At 43.3% G+C, this 23,571-nt stretch overlaps 2 protein-coding genes across 2 annotated transcripts in view; one reads left to right on the top strand and one right to left on the bottom strand.

Annotated features, from left to right (window-relative positions):
• Positions 1-23: 23 nt before the first annotated feature.
• BRPF3 (bromodomain and PHD finger containing 3) overlaps positions 24-23,571 on the bottom strand; it is a 35,625-nt gene continuing 12,077 nt past the window's right edge. Inside the window, exons 7-12 of the mRNA XM_049765235.1 lie at positions 20,969-21,475; positions 17,987-18,080; positions 12,315-12,412; positions 9,386-9,483; positions 3,720-3,874; positions 24-2,329 (exon numbers count right to left, since the gene is read on the bottom strand). Of these exons, the coding sequence (XP_049621192.1) occupies positions 2,146-2,329; positions 3,720-3,874; positions 9,386-9,483; positions 12,315-12,412; positions 17,987-18,080; positions 20,969-21,475 (1,136 nt within the window). The 3' untranslated portion in view covers positions 24-2,145. The remainder of the gene's footprint in view (positions 2,330-3,719; positions 3,875-9,385; positions 9,484-12,314; positions 12,413-17,986; positions 18,081-20,968; positions 21,476-23,571) is intronic.
• On the top strand, positions 14,838-15,317 carry LOC125996350 (peptidyl-prolyl cis-trans isomerase NIMA-interacting 4-like). The gene has a single exon (XM_049765294.1). The coding sequence runs from the start codon at positions 14,889-14,891 to the stop codon at positions 15,282-15,284; it is 396 nt and encodes a 131-aa protein (XP_049621251.1). The 5' UTR covers positions 14,838-14,888; the 3' UTR covers positions 15,285-15,317.

Below are 23,571 nucleotides of genomic sequence, written 5' to 3'. Positions count from 1 at the left end.
ACCAAACACAGCACAGCAACTGCTGCCCATTAGAACATTTATTTCTCAGAGAGAAAATAAGTTTCCGACAGTCATATTATAGTAGGTAAAATTAACTTTTGTATTCTTTACAAGCATAGATTTTTTTCTCTGTTTATTACCTCTCTTATACCATCTGTTATAAACAATTCTAGAAAGCAAATAAAGTCACTTTCTACAATAAATAGAGCATCATGTGCTTCACAGCAGGTGCGACTGAGACACGCAGGTCCCATGCCACAGCAGGATCTGAGTCGTTTTCCGTTCTGAAAGAGCAGTTTCAAAAATGAGGCTCAGCAAAAGACGAAGAGAATCCAAAACACTGGGGGAAAAGGAAGAAAAGGGAGAGAGAGCAGTGGGGGGAAAGAGACAGAGAGCCCCGAGATCTTACAACACAGGTTGAGACGAAGGTCACAGAGTCCACAGCTGACCAACTACCTGGGGAAAGGGGGATGCATTGGCTCATTTAAATGAACCACACTGTGTGCATTGGAAATACTCAGCCACACAATGGAAGATCCAGTAACGGACGCTAAAGGCCTGAATAATTTAGAACAGTATTTTACAATTATATACACCATGTCCTTCCCTAACCATATGCTGCATTGTATTTTCATTATTGTACAAAATCCAAAACCTCAACCTTTATGTTAAGAGAGTTTTGTTGGTTCCCTTTTAAACTCTGGCTCATGTCCCAAATGTATAAGAAGTTGCGGTGGTTGGTTGGTTGTACTTTTACAAAGTCGAGTGTGTAAAAATGGCAGTGATCTCCCCAGGGACTTTGTTTTGTCCAAAACTTCCCTATGAAAAATTTAAAACAATTAAAAAGAACATCAGGTTAGAAATCAACATGGCACTCAGTGGCCTGCAACCTGGCCCTGTGACTTTGGTGCTTAAGAGGTGAAAAGAAACATCCAGAAAACAGACATGGAAGCCTCTGAAAGTTGGGTTGGTTTGTCAGTCAGCATTCCGTTTTCACAGTTTTTTTCCCTTCTGTGTTTGAGAAGGTGAAGATAGGAAAAGGGTTGAAGGAAGAGGAACAAGGACAGAGGGTCTGCAATATAGCACTGTGTTCCCTGAATCTGAAAGGTGGGAGCAGCAGAGGCTGGCAGGGCAGGGCACAGGACATGGAAGATACCAGACCGCAGGCACCATGCCATCTGTGGCAGCAAAGAGTGAGACTAAAGGCTGCAGTCACAACAAAAGAAAGCCCAGGGAGAGGAGAGAAATGAGAGGGCAGATGTAGTAGGACTTATATCCCCCTCGAGCTCTCAGTGGGCAAATGGACACATGCACAAGAGGCCTGCTCTGCTGTAAGCCTGGCTGACCTTAGGCCACTCCTCAGCAAGCCAGGGAGAGGGCAGAGGGCCCACCTCATGGCAGTGCGACCTCACAGCCTAGCTTCAGCAGCATGTCTGCAGTAGATAGGAAGCAGTGGGTTAGGGGGAGTGGGGACATGTGCTGGTGGAGGGGGTCACCCGAGTGGCCTCTGTGCTGGGCCCTGAGGAGCCAGGAGGAGGCACCCACCTAGCGTAGCAGCTGGCCTCAAAGGGAATGAGACACAAGAGAGAAAAAAGACTAATTTGGTGATTATTTCTGTCAGTTTGGCACGAGAGAAGGTAAGAAAAGGAAAGTGGATTGTATGGGCAGAGGGGCAGAATGAGGGACAGGAAAGAAGTAAGAATGGGCAATGGCGGGGCAGAAACTCAGTGAGAGTCCCTGTGGGACCAAGTGGCCCCCCAGCACCTCTGGGATGTTTCCAAGCCTTGCTTGCTCCCCTGAGGTGTAGTTAGTTGAGAGTGGGGTGGAGTGTGAGAGAAATTCCCGTGGCTAGGGCCCAGGTCCCTCCTCAGCTACACCCCTGCCTCAAGGCTTCCTACTTCTAACAAGTTCTTCAGTGGATTTGCCCAGGGAACTCGGGGAGTTTTTGGCACACAGCAGGCTCACCAGGGCAACCATGCAGTTGGTTAAAACTGGGGCCTAGCCCTTGAGGAGCACATAGCCTAGTCCCTGGCCTGCCAAGAAAAGGGGAAGCTGCCAAGTCATTCCTCAGCTGGGGCAGGAAGAAGCTTCTCTAGGCCCCAGAGGATGTAGGTCTGGCAGGCAGATGCAGACCAGGCCCAGCCCTTACAGGTAGCTGGAAGTAACGAAGGAGTGGGGCCCCCGAACTCGGCTCAGGTGGATCATTGCTCGGTCATAGGCCACCTGCACTGACTTGCGGATGCTGGTCTTGCGGCCTTCTAGCATCTTGAGCTTGTCCACCGTGTCTTCCACGCCCAGAGGCAAGACTTTGTCCCTCGGAAGCCACTGCCTAAAACAGAAGCAAAATAAGAGGTTTAGGCTGTGGTGGGCCTTGTGAGGGGGCTCCTCTGTACCCACTTCTCCATGATCAGCAAATCCAGGGTGAAGGAAAAAGGCAAAAGAGCAGATTGGCACAACAGTAAGGTACTTGACCAATTCCCTTCTTCATGGAACAATTCCCTCTCTGTGCACACAACCCCCTTTCCCACTGCATACACAGTGTTAGCTCAGAACAGAGGGATGGCCAACTGAACCTCCGGGAGGCTTCTGAGCCTTACCGTTCGAGAAAAGGAAGACAAGAAAGCAGGGTTCATGTCTGCAACTGAAACTGATCTGTGACAAAGTCTGCTCCTCATATGTTTTGGAAAAGATCCTCAAGTGATGTAACAGGTGACTAGGAGTAAACCCTAAAAGCCAAATCTTGGATTTACATCCCAGTTCCAGCTAGAAAGTATATATGGGGGATTGGGGAGGGAGTAAGAAACTTCACCTCACCTTCCTCATCTGCAAAATGGATTAGGATGGGTAAATGGAAGACCAAAATAATAATTAAGTGCAATCAGGGATGTGACGTGTAAGTGCAAAGGAAACAGCAAGTGGCAGCTACTATCATCAGTTGCTCTCATGTTTTTCACTAGCTAGACCCTCCCTTTCTGAGGACAGAAGCAAAGGCAACAGAATCTTCTGCTGGTGTTAAGCCAGACTTTAAGATGTTCATAAACCGTGAACAAGTCAGGACAGGACCCCTCTAGAGCCCTAAGACATGACCTGCACCCTTTGCCCCAGGTTGCTGCTGACTGGAGCTTGATTGAATCCTTTCCAGGAATCACCCACCACCAAGGAAACTTCCTGGCCTGAGGCTACCCCACATCCCAGGGGCTACCAGTGACTAGTGATGTAGGGTTACAAGGTATACTCCCAACCACTCAGTATTCTTAGGAAGACCCAACTCCAGAGGTCACCACAGGGTCAGCTGAGGTCCTACAGGAGTGGGCTGCACCCAGTTGTATCCTTTCCCTCCTCAGTAAGTCACCTGACACAAATCTCCACCTCACTTTTGCTGGCGTTGATCTGCCAATGCCCTCAGTTACCACTCACTCACAGGGCTAATCAGTGCCATTAGTAACACTAAGTTACCACAGCCCGTGAAGGTAGCTGCTGGTACGCACATACATGGATATGGGAGGGTGACTGAATTCCAGAATTTCTTGAATTCAAGGAGGAGGGACAAAAGATGGGTGAGACGCAAATTCGTGAAGCGTTCCATATTTAAAAAAAAAAAAAAAAAAAAAAAAAAGATGGGTGAGATGAATTTCTTTGCATGTCAGCTTCTTGATCACCTCCTACCCCAACTCTGTTGCTTCCCACCATGGGCCTTCCAGGCCAGTACTGCCACTTACCAGGTGCGCTTGTTGTCAAAGAAGAGGACAAGGAAGAGCTTCTCTCCAGCCTCGGCCTGTTTCTGCTCTCCCAGCTTCAACACATCCAGTGGGGGGACAGGGATGGGGACCCCATTGTGCAGGAGGCCCTCCCGGGGCATCTTGGGATCGATGATCTAGAAGCATGAAAAAGCAAAAACAAAAACAGCACTCAGTTTGAGGGTGTATGACACAAGTAAGGTTTCCTGTCACAGGTCTGACTGCTGAACCACCCTATACCAGTATTAGGTAGAGTTTGGCCATGTCTGCCACCAAGTGATGGAGGGGCTGTCCTATTCCCTGACCCTCAGTATCCTCACACAAAAATGTTTCTCCAGTGGCCTGTCATATCCCCCAGGTCTTGGTCCAACTGAATATGAGAGAATACTCAATAGTGAGGCCCCAAACTAAAATATGTAATGGAAAGTCAGCATGAGGGGATCAGAACTGAGTGGGATATCTCTTATGTCCAGGCCAGACAGTACACTCCTCCCTCTCAATGTGTTCTGAAGAGAAAGCTGCTTTGGATGTCTATTCTGTTTCTCTTGTCAATTTTCCCCAAAACTTATGCAATTTATTTCAAGTATTCAGGTATAGTCAGGAAACAGGATCTGCAGCAGCAAAAGCGTATCCTTTCAAGTTTACCTAACTACGCCTCTGGCTGCCCACCCCCTTAAGACCTCATGGGAAGGGCTGAGAGAAGTAGGAAGACCAAGCTTGGAGAATTGTTGAAGAGGGGAGAATGATGTGGATCAAAATAGTGGTCACTGAAAGAATTAACTCCCCAAAGTCTAGGACTCAGCAAAAGGCTTGGCAGTATCAACATGATCATTCTCTGGTTCTATGATGCTCTGACAATGATACCACAGCTCCCAATTATTCATCCTTCACCATCATTTAATCCTCCTGAGGGAAGTCAGCTGACATAGGAAAGGGCCTGGCATCAGGGAATGTAGCTGGTCAGTTAGGCTTTAACTAATAAGTCATGTGATCAGACCAGGCAGATCCTTTGCTGCCTACTACCTCTTACTCAGTCCCAGCTTCAAGAGTAGCTAATCATCTCTGTACACTAATGCCAAGAGATAGCATAAGTACCGAGGAAGCAGTTTTCTCCAGAGACAGGGCAATCTTAATTCCTATACCCTATTCTCCAGGGGCCTTTTCTCCTAATAAACTGCTCTCATTATTTACCTCTGGGTGTCTGCCAGCTTCCCAGCATCCCTCTAAACATAAGCAGCTGAAAGCAGGTATTCTGTTAAGAGTTCAAGGAAGAACTATCCCTAACCTGCCACTGGCTTTGTGATTTGAACAAAATATTCTCTCCCAGTCATCTCTCCTTCCTAAGGATTGGAACTCTGGGTTCTAAGGAGATGCAAGAATAGAAACTCAAAAAAAAAAAAAAAAAAAACAATTTTGTTTAATTTTTTCCAATTATAAAGTGGTGAGAATACTTAGATACATTTTCTTTGGATCAAGCAAAGCTGATTCTTACTTACAATGTAGGTCAGACAGGAGGGTAAATCTGCCACTCCAAGGGAGTATTCCTCCTTTTTTAAAGTAGAGACCATTAAGTCCCAAAATAATCATTAGTGAACCAATCACTCAATGAGGTTTATGTGGACAATAAAACATGGTAATAAATCTTGGCTAAAACTTAGCTTACTAGGGTCATACAGTGGACAAAGAGCTTTCCTTGCCCATGGCTAACCTTAGCACATTTCCATATAGTCCTCAAGCCCCACCAGGAGTGATCCCTAAGTTCAGAGCCAGGAGTAAGCCCTGAACACATGGTCCTCAAACAAAAATAAACAAAAAGCAAAAAATATTTAACATACTATATAACAAATACATATTTAAAGTGGCTATTATTACATATCTACATAAAAAATAAGAGTAACACAAATGTTTATTTATAGTCAACATCTTTGGGGCGCTTTTCTGTATTTTTCCACTTGAAATGTAGATACACTATTTCTTACAAAACAAAATAAAGCATCTTTGGTGGGATGAGGAACCACACCCAACAGTACTCAGGGACTATTCCTGGCTCATACTTTGAGGACCATTCAGTATTGTAGATAAAATCTGGGTTTCTTGGGGCCGGGTAGGTGGCGCTGGAGGTAAGGTGTCTGCCTTGCAAGCGCTAGCCAAGGAAGGACCGCGGTTCGATCCCCCGGCGTCCCATATGGTCCCCCCAAGCCAGGGGCGATTTCTGAGCACATAGCCAGGAGTAACCCCTGAGCGTCAAACGGGTGTGGCCCAAAAACCAAAAAAAAAAAAAAAAATCTGGGTTTCTTGCAGCAAAGTATGTACTCATCCTAGTGGGCTATTACAATAGCTACCCAAAAAAAAATGTTTTTAAAGACAAGATATCCAAGAGCCAGAGAGACTGTACAGAGACTAAGGAGCTTGCCTTGCATTGCATGCATCATGCTCAGTACCACATACCTAATACAATTTGGCAGCAACCCAAGACTGCTGATGTGGCCCTCAAAAAATAAAAAAAGGAAAAAGGGAAAAAAACAAAACATTCCTTAAAAATTGTACATTAGCGGCCATAGTGATAGCAGAGCAGGTAGGAGTTTGCCTTGCACACAGCTGACCCAGATTCAATCCCTGGTAACCCACTTCTGCCAAGATTGATTTCTGAGTGCAGAGTGAGGAGTAAAAAGCCCGGGCACCACAGGGCATGGCCCAAAAACCAAAACCAAAAACACACACAAAAATAAGCCCTGTAATTAGTTATAGATACAAATACATGATTTGTTTTGTTGTTTGGGCCACACCAGGCAGTGCCCAGGACTTACTTACTCCTGGCTCTGTGCTCAGGAATCACTCTTGGAGGGCTCATGGGACCATTTGGGTTACAGGGGATCAAATCTGGGGCAGTCACATGCAAGTACTCACTGCTAATGAGTACATGCTAGTACTCACTGTACTAGCTCTGTGGCCCCACAAATACATATTTTAAGTCTAAAAAGAAAAATAACTAGGAGAATATACATCAAGTGAAAACACAGATTGTCTTCAGGTGGAGGATTTTTCAGATTGAGACTAAGTTTTCTTGATTTTTTTTTTTTTTTTTTTTTTTTTTTGGTCACACCAGGCAGCGCTCAGGGGTTACTCCTGGCTCTATGTTCAGAAATTGCCCCTGGCAGGCTCGGGGGACCATATGGGATACCGGGATTCGAACCACTGTCCTTCTGCATGAAAGGCAATCACCTTACCTCCGGCCCCGAGAGTAAGTTTTCTTTTCTTTTTTTTTCATTAATATATTTTATTTAAACACCTTGTAAGTTTTCTTAATCACACAAAACATATATGATTAACAAGATATTTTTAAGAAAAGATAAGCTTTCACTTTTACATGATGAAATTTAAAAAACAAAACCACCACCACCAACAAAACAAAAACACACACACAAAAAAAAACCACACAGCCTGAGGTATTTGCTTAAGGCTGATAAGGCTGGGGTCTCATGAGCAAGCACAGTGAAGGCAATCAACATCCAACCTTTTAGTGGTCTGATCTCAGTGCATTTCCCAGCAACCTCTGCTGAGGAGGAAGCAAGGCCAGCAACAAAGGATTCAGCAACTATGAAGCAATAGTTTCTTCACTATCTAAAAGGATCCAAGACCTGTCCTCTTAAGAGACTACTGTAAGATTTGAAAGGGCATAGACATGAAAGAGACGGGAGAAGTAGTTATGCATGCACAAACCAGGTGTGCAGGTGGTTCTCGGTCCAACCACTGATCTCTTGGGAAGCTTTTAAAAATACATCAAGCATGGGAGAAAGCTTCAAGAGGTGGAAATATAGGCCTTACATGGTTGAGGCCCATTTGGTTCCCACTATCACATGGCTCCTCTGAGCACCACTGGGTGTGGCCTGTAGGCCCCCATAACACTAGTGGGCCTGAGAGACAACCTATCACCAGGCCCATAAATGATCAGGTCTTTGTTAGTGGGAGTGGTCCCTGGCCCTCAGCACTATAAGGTCCCTATTAAAAAATAAATTCATGTCTCAGTCTGGCCTCACAGGATCTAATTTGGCATTTCTGAGATGGGGCCTCAGGTCCTACACTGTTTTAAAAATATCCCAGAGATAGGATGAAGGGTAAAGAACTAGTCTTGCATAATGTCCACCTGGGTTTGATCCTTGGCATTCCCTATAGCCACCCTGAGCATTATCAGAAATTTTTAATTCCTGAGTGCAGAGTTAGGAGCAACCTCAGAGTTTATGGAGTGTGACCCAAACAAACAAATCCCAAGGCTGGATAGATAGTACAGCAGATAAGGCACTTGTTTTGCATGTGGACAAACCAGGCTTGATCCCTAGTGTCCCATATGGTTCCTCAAGCACTGCCATATGGCCCCCCAAATACCATCAGGAGCACTTCCTAAGTGAAGGGCCAGGAAAAATTACTGAGCATTGCTGGATGTAATCCTCCAAATTAATTCCCCCAGGACCCAGAAGCTGGATTAGTGGCCTAACCAGTTCTATCCTTAAAGAACCTGCAAGTTTAAACATAATCCAACAGCCCTGATTTTAGGATGCCCAGTAAGAAAGAGCTTGAAAGATGGTTCAAGTGGCTGAATCCTACCATGCTGCCTAGGTTATCTGGACCACCTCAGTCTGGGGTTACCAACGCATATATTTCTTAAGGTTTCTAAGAGTTGGAATCGACCTAGATGCCCTCCCCACCAAAAAAATTCTTAAGGTTTAGAACTATTATCTTCCAGGGCTAGATGGTCATTTCCTTGCACAAAGAGCTCTAAGGGATACACTACTAAAGTCAAATTGGAAATTTTTGCTACTGCTAGTGGGAGTATAATCTGGAGCCTGGTGATTTGTATAGTTGTGCATAGACTTTATCACAGGAAGGCACTCTAAGAATTCACCTTAAGAAACTATCATGACCGTGCACAAAGAGGAAGTTACCACATGTTTATTGCCAGTTGTTTATCACAGTGAAAAACTCATAGCAATCTCAATGACCAACTGGGAAATGGTTAAAATAAGATGCACACATGAAAATAAAGACAATGCAGTCATTAATGTCGATGAAGAATGTTTAATAGCCTGAGACATGCATGTGCTGTTAAGTGAAAGGGAGGTTAAATATCGTCTCATAGGTATGTATTTAAAAAAAAAAGGCTGAGTGAATAACCAACATATGGGACTGGTATTATGGATGACTTTGAACTCAGTGGCTAGAACACAGGCTTCACAAATCGCATTTGAGTGCTGGGCTCCAATTCCAACCCTGCCACTTAACAGCTAGTTGACCGGCCTTTGTTTTCTTCCCTATACTTCCTCAGCATTTCAAGAAATTAGCACGACTAAAGTTTAATAAAACATCTAAGCATTAGTAGAAGCTTTAAATATTCTCAGCGAGCACGTTTTTTTATCCATAAGCAAATAAAAGCTATAAAATTCCTAGGAGCCCTACTCTCTGAAATACTTTAGCTTGTTTTAAGGCTGGAAACCTAATTGGTTCGACCCACCCCTGGGGTAGAATCTCCCTCCCTTCGGCAGCTAAAGGCACCCTGATTCCCACCACTCAGCCGGCTTGATCCAATCAGATAAGCCCCCAAGGCAAGGCAGCGGAGGGAGGAGGGAGGAGGGTGGCGTCTGGGGCAGACTCACCAAGGCGGGATAGGAGGGATAACCTCGGCACTTGGCCCACACCAGCTCCAGGGGCTCCAGGTCTCCGCGGTCTTCAAAGGGCATCAGGAGGCTTCTGCCTGGGGGTGGGGGAGGGGAGGAGACAGTGCCCAAAGGGACTTGGAATGGTGCCCAGAAGGTCTGCCCTCCAGTTAACTGGGGCAGCCCAGGAATATGAGTCAGCAACATCCCCTCCACCCTTTCTTTCCTTAGAAGTTTTTAGAACAGATCAGGGGTTGGCAAAATTGTTCTACGAAGGGCCCCAGAGTAAAGATTTTTGGTTGGGGCCAGGCGGTGGCGCTGGAGGTAAGGTGCCTGCCTTGCCTGCGCTAGCCTAGGACGGACCTCAGTTCGATCCCCCGGCGTCCCATATGGTCCCCCAAGAAGCCAGGAGCAACTTCTGAGCACATAGCCAGGAGTAACCCCTGAGCGTCACAGGGTGTGGCCCAAAAACCAAAAAAAAAAAAAAAAAAAGATTTTTGGTTCTGTGGGTCACTTGGTCTCTGCTATAAGTGCAGTTGTCCTTCATGGCCTGCAAGGGACTGATTTTAATTAAGATCCCTGAAAATGCCAAATTCCAGGGATGCTCAAGCCCTTATTTAAAATAGTGTAGTACCTGCATTGAATCTACTGCACCGCCTCCCATATATTTTCAACTATTTCTAGATGACATAGAATACCTAATGCAATGTAAATTCTGTGTAAATTGTTGTTATACTATATAGTTTAGGGGATAAAGAAAAAAGGTCAGCATATGTTCAGTAAAGATGGAACCACTGTAGGAATACCTATACAGTAAGTATTTTTGAAGTTTATTGATTCTTCGCATGTAAGGGCAGGCTGTCCCTTAAAAGCTTACTTTATTCTGTACCCAGTGCTGCAGTACACACCCATGGATATGGAACAAATGCTTCCAGGAAATGCTTTTCTCAGAAAAACTCCCTTCCCCTCCTGCCATCCATAGACTGGGAACATGCGGGATTCGAACCAACCACCTTAGGTCCTGGATGGGCTGCTTGCAATGCAAACACAGCTGTGCTATCTCTCCGGGCCCAGAAATCATGTTTCTAAAGAAGCATTACTTTCCTCGTGTGTAGTTTTATTTAAAGTGCTCTGTAATAATAATAAAGTATTATTTTATACCTATTGTGACAATAGCAATACAATGAAAAGATAAAATTCAGTATTGGAAAGACAGGCTGTAGGAAATTAGTGCAATCATCTGCTGCTGACAAAAATGCAGATCAGACCAAGCCTTTCCAACTATAATTTGGCAGTATGTCTCAAAAGCCACAAAAAAAAGTATGAACATCTGCTCTAATTAATTCCTTTTCTGGGAATTTATTCTAAGAAAACTAACTTTAAAAGCAAAATAAAGAAATTTTTTAACAAAAATATGGGTTTTACATTTTGTAAATATGTAGTGAACATTATGTACATAATGTTTAAAGTAGGAAATAACCAAATGTCTAACACTAACAATATTATACAAAGTGTAATGCATTAACTAGAAGATAATTTGTTTCAATAATATGAGATATAAAAAGATGATGTGTCAACGTGAAGTAAGTATGAAATAGCACTGGAAAAAAGGAGATTACAAAAGTACATGTGTTTTCAATACCATTTTGTGCCTGAAATAAGCAGATGGCAATACAGAGAAATGAAGACAATTCTGTTAAGGTGATGGGACAATGGGAGGTCAATTTTCTTTTTAAATTTCCTTTGGCATCACGTGAACCAAAATGTGCTTTGAAAAATAAAAATAAGAAATCATTTCCACCAGCACAAAGCACATTCCTGGTTTTGATCTAAGTGTTTTACAAACTCACCTAGACATGAGCCCTGGCTTCTAGGCACTGACAGACAGGAATGAAACACACAGGCATGCACTCATTAACATACACCAAGAAGGAAGCTGATGCTTCAAGAAATAAAGCAAATGAAGGTGGGAAAGAAGGACTGAAGTCTGTCTATTAGAAGGAAGCATTCAGGAGCACACTCCCCCACACAAGTGCTCAAAAGAGGTAAACTAAGAACATCCTGCTCTGTTCCTGCATTACTCATATACCATTCCATCTCTGCTTTAGTCTTTCCCTACCTTAAGATCACTTGGTCCAAGAACCATGTATTTTACCATTTGGACCAGACAGAGGAGAATGTCTCATGAGGGAAGGGCCAAAAGCATTGAGTACAAGAGATTATAGGGTTATGGATGAAATTCCATGATGCGGCCATTCCTGATTACTCCAGTGAGGGCAGACTGGCAATAGTTACTGAAATTATAAATGCATACTTCCTTCAATACGGCATCTCCATTTCCACAGATATACTCCCCAAAGGCACAAAATGATTTCTGTACAAGGCTGTTCACTGCAACACTGATTATAAAAAACGATAATCTAAACATCTGTCTATAGAGGAGGTTGGCTAAGTAAATGATGACACTTCTAAGGGATACCATACAACCAACTAAAAGCACAGAAGGATTTTCAATTTATATATACTATCAATGGAAAGAAAAGGGCATAACAGAACACATATATTAGACTTCTATTCTCACTCAAATATGCATTCATGTTTTGGCTTGGATATATATGAATTAGCATCTGAAAGGACACCAAAGAAACTGTGAACAGTGGTTATTCCAGTGAGGCAGGAGGTGGCTTTGTATTTTTATTCCATTTTGTATGTCTAGATTTTTGCTCCATGGGCATGTACTACTCATTCAAATTTTAGTAATTTCTTTAAGAAAGAGGATAGGAATGACTTGAAAGTGAGAGCCATCTCCTGGCCTAGTGTCCAAGAGTTTGGATTGCTCAAAGGCTAGATATATCCTGCAGATTTGGCTCATTGCAAAGCCCACTGCCCAATACCCTTCATCCCCATCCACCTGTATACTGCTCCTCACCTGAGCCACTGTAGTCAGAGTCTCCATTCACACCTTCCAGGAAGGGTACTCGAGACAGGGCTGGTTTCCCACGGCTGCGTTTGGGGGGTGTCAGACCACTGCACACAGAGCAGGGAAGGAAAGAGGGCCAAGATGAGCTATTTCAATGACTAACATTTACTCCCCCATCTCTGACAAAAGTGGAGCTGCAAAACCTTTTTAAGCAGAATGATTTTGCCCCAGAACACACCCTAACCCACCAAAAAAATTCCCGTGAAGCTTTGAGGACAAATTTCACCCATATGTAGAAGGAAGGAGATGCCTACTTCATGACACAAGTATCTAGAGTACTTCTAGAGCAGTCTTTCCAAAAGTAGAAGATACTACCTCACTGGGGGTGGGGGGGGGGGGGGGCACTGGAACAAGAAGGGTGAGAAGAGAACAGGCACTGAGGTGGCAGGAGCCTTGAGTACAACTGTAGGGGGCACTTTCTCTTAATTGCTTTAAAGAAAAATAGTTTTCCAAGGGATTGCTGAGAGATTTTCCTTTAAAAAAAAGAAAAAAAAAAAAAGATGGTGGAGGCACAATAAATCCAGAAGCCTCTACTTTAGAGAAAAGCACTTATCAATCCTTTCTGAGTCTAAGTGGGTGAGTCACGCAATGTGGCCAATCCCAGCTGACCTAAATCTTTACTCTGTGGTGCACATAGTTATTTCTTTAAAAATCGATTTATTTTTGAGGTGCAAATATGTCCCTTTTCCAAATTTTCTTTAAAGAACTTGTCTCACTTCCCTAATTAGAAAAGACATTTTTAGATTAGAGGGGAAAAAATCCACTTCTCACTTCTACTTTAAGCATGTGAAGTTTTTCTTAGATAGAGATGGATTTTTTTTAAAATTAACAAACAGACTGATATTTTTTAAGACTATTGCAAGAACATATAGAAAAAAAAAGACAAAGACTAACAAGCAAAAATAAGATTAGCAATACCAAAGTAGTGGTAAAACTAGAATTCACCCAATTGTCAGTATTTTTAAATAATACCCAATGTAGTTCTAATGTATACATATTTGAAAGCTCATGAGCAAAAATAACAATGGCAAGGGCTTTTTTCCATCCTAACTTTTAAAAATATTGTGCATATGCAGCCAGAGAGATAGCACAGCAGTAGGGCGTTTGCCTAGCTTGCAGCCGACTCAGGACAGAGAGTGGTTGGAATTCTGGCATCCCCTATGGTCAAAAACCCTATGCCAAAAAACAAAAACCTCGGCCGGAGCAATAGCACAGCGGTAGAGTGTTTTTGCCTTGCATGCAGCTGATCCAGGACAGAGAGTGGTTAGAATTCTGGCATCCCAGATGGTCCCCCGAGCAAACCAGGGGGCGATTTCTGGTCTGAGCGCAGAGCCAGGAGTAACCCGAGTGCTGCCAGGTATGACCCAAAAACCAAAAACCTCGGGCTGGAGCAATAGCACAGTGGTAGAATGTTTTTGCCTTGCACACTGCTGATCCAGGACGGACCTGGGTTCGATCCCCAGAGTCCCATATGTTCCCCCAGCCAGAAGCAATTTCTGAGTGCATAGCCAGGAGTAACCCCTGAGTGTCACAAGGTGTGATCCAAAAAGTTAAAAAAAAAAAAAAAAAAAAGAAAAAAAATTGCAGAAAAGAAATTTCAAAGAAGCCTTTGGTGGGACGGAAGGTAGAAAAAAAACTAAGCCTCCTTGTCTATCAGACAGGCAAAAAAAAAGTGATCCTGGGTGTGAGGCCATCCTCTAAAGTCCACAGATCTTCCTGGATTCACCTTCCTATGAAATTAAAAATCCTCCTAAGTGGGTGTGCAAAACGACTGTTTTGGACTTGTCCAAAAAACAATCAGATGAGAATCACCATCCAGTGCACAAACCCCAAAGAACAATGACCTCTTACAAACCCAGCATGGGATCAACACGAGGCCATTTAGAAGGCCCCACCCAAAGGCAATATTCTGTATATCACCATTTCTCTTTGAGCCTGAATAAATTACTCTGTAATTGTCAGAGTGAGCTAAACAGTGTCTCTGTCACAGCCTTTGTTTTCAGCCTGTACCCTTCAAATGTACATGACAACTCACATGCCAACCTCCCCACCCTCATCCCTCAGAACACCCCATTCTCCTTTTTTATTTTTATCTTTCTTTGGTTTTTAGGCCAAATCCGGTGACATTCAGGGGTTACTCCTGGCTATGCGCTCAGAAATCACTCCTGGCTTGGGGGACCATATAAGATGCTGGGGAATAGAACCTCAGTCCGTCCTAGGCTAGCACAGGCAAGGCAGACACCTTACCCGTTGTGCCACAGCTCCGGCCCCCATTCTCCTTTTTTAGTTTCAACTATGTAAGAGGTTACAGACGGTAAAAAAAAAATAACTATCCAAAGAAAATACTTTAATTTTGGTATACAAAAAGTACATATCCAGAAAATATATTCTGGATCCTTTCTCTTCACAATAACACATTCCCCCACTTGAGTATACCAGTTATATATTGTACTATAAGAAAAATTGGAAGGGGCCTTGTAAGCCTACTAAGCAATTGAAAATATACATCAGCGAGGTTTGGAGATGCCTCCCAAAGGGAAAAGCTGCTCCGGGAAAGCAGAGAAAGGGGAAGGAGCTTCTGGGAGTGACAGTGCTGACAAGAAGGCTCAGGGTCCCAAAGGTGGTGGCAATGCAGTAAAGGTCAGGCACATTCTGTGCGAAAAACATGGAAGAATCATGGAAGCCATGAAAAAGTTAAAGTCTGGAATGCGATTCAATGAAGTGGCCACACAGTATAGTGAAGATAAAGCCAGGCAAGGGGGTGACTTGGGTTGGATGACCAGAGGCTCTATGGTAGGACCATTTCAAGAAGCAGCATTTGCCTTGCCTGTGAGTGGTCTAGATAAACCTGTCTTTACAGACACTCCAGTTAAGACTAAATTTGGTTATCATATTATTATGGTAGAAGGGAGAAAATAAAAGTGTATGAAAAGTTGAAAAAAAAAAAAAAGAAAAGAAAAATTATCTTCTGGGGCCCGGAAGGTGGCGCTAGAGGTAAGGTGTCTGCCTTGCAAGCGCTAGGACGGACCGCGGTTTGATCCCCGGCATCCCATATGGTCCCCCCAAACCAGGGGCAATTTCTGAGTGCATAGCCAGAAGTAACCCCTGAGCATCAAACAGGTGTGGCCCCAAAAACAAAAATTATCTTCTTTTCTTAAAAAGATAACAATAAAGATAATTTAAGTGGTTCAAAAATTTTTCTTGGGCTGGATAGATAGCACAGTGATAGGGCGTTTGCTTTGCATGCGTCCAACTCAGGACAGATTGGATACTTGGCATCCCACATGATCCCCTAAGCCTGCCAAGAATGATTTTTGAGTGCAGAGCAGGAGTAACCTGAATGCCACCAGGTGAGGCCCAAATCCCCCCCACCCCCCAAAAAAATCATCTTCTTTTAAAATAATCTGGCCTTTCAAGACCTACTCAAGGCAATTCTATCACAAACACTGTGATTTAAAATTAGTTACAAGAGAACTTGACAAGCTCTCAAGTCAATGGAAATGGATTTGCCTAGTCAGACCCATCAATGTGATGAAAAATCAGTGCATTCCTTGCCCTGGCTGACTCCAAAGAGAGAAAATGTCAATGGTTTGCTTCAAAATAATATAAAATAAAATAATATTCTATATTAATAAGTAAAAAAAATCCTGGTGGGATAAGAAGAAAAGATTAGAACTGAAGGTAGAGCAGGGTACACCTGTTTAACTGACTCATAACTGACTTAACCACTGTCTTATACAGAAAAGCCTGTACAATCAGAGACCAATGAGTCATAGTTTCAGTAACTAGTAGGATGGGAACTTTTATCCTGCTCTTCAAAATTAGGGTCTATTTAGGGAGAAAAAGACATTAGCACTTAGTTCATGTTTAGCAATTCATTCTCTACATTAATCTGTCACTGGGCTCAGGCAGATCAATCTGAAGATGTACAGAAATGGAGGTACTAGGAATTATTGGGAAAACAAAGCTCAGGAGTAACAGTCTCAAACACAACAAAGTGGCCCCTGCTAACCTGTTAAAAGATAAACTCTAAACTGGACCACCAGAGTCCAGGATCTAACTCTTCTTCTCATTAGTTAGTTCTGTAATACTGAGCAAGTTTTTTTGTTTTGTTTTGTTTTGTTTTTTTGTTTTTGGACCACACCCGGTGGTGCTCAGGGGTTACTCCTGGCTGTCTGCTCAGAAATAGCTCCTGGCAGGCACGGGGGACCATATGGGACAGCGGGATTCGAACCAACCACCTTTGGTCCTGGATCGGCTGCTTGCAAAGCAAACGCCGCTGTGTTATCTCTCGGGGCCCAATACTGAGCAAGTTACTTAAACCTCTTGAAGGATAAAGACTTAACAGACTATTTCACAGAAAGAACTCAATACAGCACATACCAAGTACACAATAAATGGCCTAAAGAAATAGTTTGGGGTTGGAGAGATAGTACAGCAGTAGAGCACTAGAGCTTTGCAGTTGGTCAATGCAGGTTCAATCCCCAGCACCCATATATATAATAAGCCCTGTCAACCCTGTCAGAAGTGATCCCTGAGCACAGGAGCCAGAAGTAAGTCCTGAGCATTCAGGCATAATCCAAAAACAAAGGGGGAAAAATAAAAAGAAATGGCGAGTTAATTAAAAAAAAAGATCACAAATAACTTTGCAATTCATAGTGAATTTTATATTTGTTTTGGGGGCCACACCAAGCAGTGCTCAGGGGCACTCCTGACTGCACTCAGGAATCACTCTTAGTGGGGTCAGGAGACCACATTTGGAATGGTGGGGATCAAACCCTGGTTTGCTACACACAAGGCAAATGCCCTCCCGACTGTACTATCGTTCTGACCCCCATAATACATTTTTAAAAATTCTTAAAAAGGAGTATTATTACATGAAAGAAGTTAAGTCAGTGTCTCATTTGGGATGGGGGTCCTCCCCAGTAGTCCTTGGGGGCTGTGGAGTTATTCCTGACAGTACTTGGCCTAGTTATGCAAGATTGAGTCAGTGGGTGCTGGGAGCCAAGGGTACAACTAGCCGTGCTCATATCTATCTTATCCCCATACCATACCTCAAAAAAGACCATTGCTATGATGCCCCCAAATGAAAAGGGTGAAGCCAAGTCTGCTGAGTTATCTAAGAAGGTCAGGGCAAGCTGTAAGGGTTGACATGGTTGGCTCACTTGCTAACTACACTGAGCAATATTCACCTGTACCACCCTCTGGAGCCTAATTCTGCTACAAAAATCCTATAAAACATCATGGCTCTTCCCCCTCCAAGTCAAACCCAGCCTGATAATTAAGAATCACATTTTTGGGGCTGGAGTGACAGCAGTGTGTTTGCCTTGCATGCACCTGACCCAGGTTCTATCCCCAGCATCCCATGTGGTCCTTCAAGTCTGACACGAGTGATTTCTGAGCACAGAGCCAAAGCACTGCCAGATATGGCCCAAACCAACAACAACAAAAGTCACATTTTCTTAGAAGCCACCAATTACAGATCAGATGCTTCAGTGATGAGCCAGAATTTGGGGGGGGGGGTGTGTTAAACAAAGTAAAAAAGCAAGAGGTTCAACCTATACCTAAATTGAGAATAAAGAGGAAGTCAAAGCTGCTAAAAAAGAATTTTAAGTTCTTACCTACAAGCTTCAAATGCCAGTCCACCAGTAAGACCCAAACTACATTCTGAGTCGGAACCGCTTTCAGCATGTTTTCCAAAGCCGTTAGTCACGCCTGCCAAAGACACACAGAGTGAGCCTGAGAGCTGAGACTCTGCTCTTTTCCCAACCTCACTACATGAGGCAGCTGCCCCACTTGGAAAGAGCTGAGGACTGGAGAAGGAAGTTGCTTCTCCCCTATGGGAAGCAGCTCTTGGGCAGTAGAAACTAATAAAGGTTTGAGGGAACACTGTCAGTTCGAGAAAAATGAGCAGACCTGTATCTTGCTTTCTATCCTCTGGTCTTACCTCAAAAACAACACAGGGCACAGTTTGTACCATTTATTGTCAACTGGCTTCAAAGGGAAATATTAAGACTTCCCCATCCCAGATGGCTCACTAGTTCCTGGATTTGTTTCTAATTTCAATCCCCAATTACACGGAGTCTCCAGTGCCTATGGAGGGGCCACCCACCTTGACTCTTCAGATAAACAGTCACACACCCTATCTGTCACAGGGCTGGCAGCAGCTTGCTTCATTCTTTGAGGATAGTGTCAGGGCAGATGGGACAGGGTAAGGACAGGATAAATGTCCACCACACCCTGAGATATCTACCAGCTAGTCAGAGTGGATAATGGGGGAGGGACTGTTTGACAAACTAAAGCTGACCATACTTTCCTAGTATGGAAAATCAAGATTACCTAAGTTTTATTGTTGTTGTTGTTGTTGTTGTTGTTGTTTTTTCTTGGTTTTTGGGCCACAACTGGTAATGCTCAGGGGTTACTCCTGGCTATACGCTCAGAAAGTCGCTCCTGGCTTGGGGGACCATATGGGACGCCGGGGGATCAAACCGCGGTCCGTCCGAGGCTAGCTCAGGCAAGGCAGGCACCTTACCTTTAGCGCCACCGCCCGGCCCCAAAATTACCTAAGTTTTAAACTGAACTTTGAGAAACAGGTTCCTTTCCCTCACATTCACTTTGTAAATTCAAATTAATACCTCCTTATTCATGGAGAACATCTTTAAGTATGGATGAGAGAACGTCTGTTGACATCAAGGTACATTTCGGAAGCAAATTACAGACCATCTGATCATCCCAGGCACATTTCTCCCATCTTCTATGAAGGGTTCAAATCTCTTCTCAGTGGCTCCAATTCCTAACTACAATCCAGCCTACCAGACTTGAATGCTGAGCCAAGGACTCAACAGCTCAAAATCAAAACAGACCCCTTGGCCAAAGATCAGAAGACACGTCACACCTGTAAGGGTAGGAAACTGAGACTGATTTTGACTTGCTGATTACACAATGGCCTCAATGAAAATGATCAAATCCAACTGTTCTGCAGGTGCCTTGCCTGCAAAGAACCAACAGCTGCACTGGTGGGGTAGAACAGATTCTGACAGTTTCCCCAACAAGTGGCCCTTAGGTAGAATGTGCCAAACAGTAGAATTTCTCATTCTTAGTGCAGTGTTTTCAGTTCTGTTTTGGTAACATCAGATACAACTGAGAGGATGTCACCAACAATAACTGTCACTATTAACTGTTACATGACAAGTACTTTATACAAGTTATTTCTAGATCTTATGAGTCCAGCAAGGTAGGCAAACTAGCTTTATACTGGACATAAGGTTAATTTAATCGGTACCCATGAGTATGGGATCTGAACTTACCTAACTTGGGTCTCAAGTTCTAGATCTAGATTCTATTTATCAAGAATATTGGGTAGTTTAGGATAGGTGCAAAAAGAGGGTACTGCTGCAAGAGATTAGGCAAGACAGAAGAGAGAAAAGTATTAGCTGGCCACACGGTTACTTAGAAGGGCTGTGAGGAGCAAAAGCTAAGAACAGTTCATTCCCCATGGAGCAAACTAACCTTATCTTACACCAAGATTATATATATTCTCTTCCAGCAGATGCCCTGCATACCCTGCTCCACCTCACCCATCCACCCATGATCCCCAATTATCTGCCAAGTCCCTCTTTAAACTGTCCCTCTATTTCCCTCATTTCCACTCACCTGGCTTGAGTCCTTCACCTGATCTATTTCTTTCTATTATCCTCATTTCTAAGGTCAGCAAGGGCATCACCTCCCAATCCTCAAACTTAAGATGACACAAACACCTACACTACTGCTGTTACTGACTCACATGCCACAGAGCACAGGCCCACATACCACATGACCCACATAACAAACACCTGGGGAGGTCATTTAGTCTCCTCATTGGACTATGAACTCTTTCCCAGCTAAAACTGAACATGACTTATTTTATTAGCCCAATGACTGGCTTATGCCGAACACATAATAAGAACTCCTAATGATGGAGCCCCATGACCTATCTCTGGGGCCACATCTAGACCACCCTAACTTACACTGGTCACTTCACTGTCCCTCACTCACTTTTCTTCCACCTCTGGAACCTACAGACTTAGTAGTAATTAGTCAATCCTTTAAGAATATTTTCTTGCCCCCCAAACACACAAATAACAGAAGCCTTCAATTCAGATCTTTTCATGAGTGTTATTTAAGTGGCATCTCCTGGTCACTCTCTTTAGTGCCTTCTACATCTTACATACCTTCACCCTTTCCTTGCTAGACTCTACAACATTTCTAATACCAGTTTTATTTTACTCGTTTACTTTTAACCTTAACTCCCTCCTCAAAGAGGTACTGACACTCCCCACTTCCCCCCAGAAAAACGCCTCATATATACATATATATATATACACCTAATGAATTGATTAATAAAATGAAGGCTACTATTTTATTACATATAGCTGTTTATCCCTCTCAGGTCAAAGAGAACTCCAGATCTAATCTAACCCTATTGTGAGCTTTGGAAATCTTACTGCAACTATGACTGTCTCAGAGAGGTCATTAGGGCAGTGGCTGGCTAGAGGAGATGCTAGCTGTTAAGCAAAGCAGGAAAATAGATGAGAAGTGAAAAGAGAAGTCACAGGCAGGATCACCTGTCTCTTCTTCCTGCTCAGGGGATCTCTCCCCTTCACTCTCACTACAGCTCCTGCTCCGTGGCCGCTTCCGAGAGTGCCGTTCATCCTCAATGCTGGTGGGAGAGGCAGGAGAGCCCTCTACATCCTGGTCCTCGCCATTTTCCAGGGCCCTGTCTGGACTCCTCTGTAGTTTAACTCCATTCTTAGCCTTCTTGAAGAGGACTGATGTGCGGCGGCCCACACCACTCAGTGAGACACCAGTGGGAGTATCGGGGCCCATGAGAGATAGTCTACTGATGCCATTGTCATTAAGGAGGCGCTGCAAGGGCTCACTCCCTAACTGCAGAGGTGATTTTTCCAAGAGTTCATCTTCTTCTACCCTTCTGGGTTTTAGGAATCGACATGAAGGTTTGCTATCATTAATGGGTTTCAGAGTGGGGGGATCCGGAGGAGATTCTTGCTCAGATAAGGATGGTGCAGGCCCCGTGGGTTCCAGGGTTGGTGGGGGAGGCAGTTTGGAGTCATCTGTTAGAGAAAAAGAGAACCTGCTTGAACATTTTAGAAAAGATCTCTCACTGCAAGCTATATAAGGAGACTGTTAATGAAGAACCAAAACTGAGAGCAATTTTAAGAGTTTAGATACACTCGAGATCTCAGGTCTGAGACAAAGTTTATACGACTAAATTTTATCTACACTAATAGTTTTGAACTCTCTGTATCAGAATCACCCAAAAAGTTTCTTTAAAACTCCAAATCCAAGACGTGAGGAGGGAAGGGGGGAGGGGGGAAAGGAGAAAAAAAAATTAACTCCAAATCCAAGAGCCAGTGTGACAGCTCAGATGACTTAAGTGCAAGTCTGGCATGCATAAGGCACCAAGTTTAATTCCCAACACTGCTATATAAGCCCAAATGGTTTCAAGCCACCACCAGGCCTAAACAGGACTGTTTAGGATCTGTTTAAACTGGATCTAAACACCTAACCCTCAGGTGCCCACTAAAAGGTGGAGTATTGCCAGAATTGACCCCTGAATCTAAGCACAGGTGGGGATCTCCTTGCCCAAACCTCAACAAAAAATGTCATGCTTCTACTTAATAGTTTCATTCCAATGGTCTCATCCCAGATCAATTTTAAGCAATCCCTAAAGTCTGGGTTATTTTTTTAAAAGGCTTAAGTCTGAAGTAAAGGCCAAAAACCACTGCACTATACCTAGGGAAGTCAAAAGCCACCCACCTAAGCAATTATTAGGTAAATAAATCTGAGCTTCACAGATTAAGAAGGTCAACGAACTTTAGACTATTAAACTCAAGTGTTTTTCCACTGTCAATAGTTTGTTTCTATCATCCAAATGAAACAAGTAGAATAAGTAAAAAGAATTGGTTTAACAATTGTGAAAAAATGAGATCAAGAGAAAAAAATTGAGACCCAGTAAGTTAAAGTAGTGGTTCTCAACACAGCCCAAACAATCTGTCTACCTGCAACCTTGAAACTTTAAAATACTAAGACTTCTATGGCACAACCCAGATTTTTTTCTAAAAAGAATTTCAGGGAGATAAGGCTTAAAAATTTTGTTTTGAAATGTTCTAGATAAAGTTGCTAAAGCAGACTATGAGCATGACTGTACTGTCAGATCTCAAAGAGTGAACAAATTAGCAGCATGCTGATTGCCATGTAAGGTAATAGGAAGGTCAACAAAAGACCCCAACTTCTTTGATGTCAAATACAGCCTTTTAACTCTGTTTCTCTTCTCTGCTCACCTAAAATAAAAATAAGATGGGCTAAAATGGGTAGTTGGTTCTCTAACCTATGGAAATAATCCCTAAATTTCAGGATTCTATAGATGGCTGCCCTCTCCAGCAATAACCGAAAATTCAAGGACAGATATAAAACAAAAACTGTACCAATGAAGTGGAAAAGGATGGAAAGCAGCTCTACTTTTAAGAACTCTGAATATTAGAATCATTGCCCATTATCTTTTGCAATCTGACCTTTCTGCTTGGGATGGGAACCAGTCAGCAAAAGTCAAAGAATCTAGATCAAGATCAAGAATTTAGACCATCTTATTGCCCTCATATTATAACCTAACCTGTTTTTACATATGCTAATTTTACAGTATTTTGCATCACATTTTACACTATTTTGCACACACCAGCTAAATGTTAGCTTATACCATCAAGTAGAGATTTTTCTCTACATGATAGTATGATAGTAAAAGCTAACATTTAACTGGTATGTGCAATATGGCCAATATCAGGTGAAAAATAGTGTAAAATTTCTTCACTAGCTAGTAAATAGTTGGTGGGCCTCCAGTATATGAATCTCTCTTTGCCTGCCAACAGTCCAACAATGAAATAGCAACAAATGTGACTCCCTAGGAGCCCACTCCAATATAATAGCCAACACATATTCAGGGTAACTTCAGATCTCTACTGATAAATATTTTTTTTTTTTTTTTGGTTTTTGGGCCACACCCGGTAACGCTCAGGGGTTATTCCTGGCTATGTGGTCAGAAGTTGCTCCTGGCTTGGGGGACCATATGGAACACTGGGGGATCGAACCGCGGTCCATCCAAGGCTAGCGCAGGGAAGGCAGGCACCTTACCTTTAGCGCCACCGCCCGGGCC

The sequence above is a fragment of the Suncus etruscus genome, chromosome 18, assembly GCF_024139225.1.
Source record: "Suncus etruscus isolate mSunEtr1 chromosome 18, mSunEtr1.pri.cur, whole genome shotgun sequence".
Taxonomy (NCBI): domain Eukaryota; kingdom Metazoa; phylum Chordata; class Mammalia; order Eulipotyphla; family Soricidae; genus Suncus; species Suncus etruscus.
This window is presented reverse-complemented; position numbering and strand designations above follow the sequence as displayed.

Coding starts and splice junctions, on each gene's coding strand:
- LOC125996350 (XM_049765294.1), top strand. CDS start 14,889: ATGCCTCCCAAAGGGAAAAGCTGCTCCGGGAAAGCAGAGAAAGGGGAA.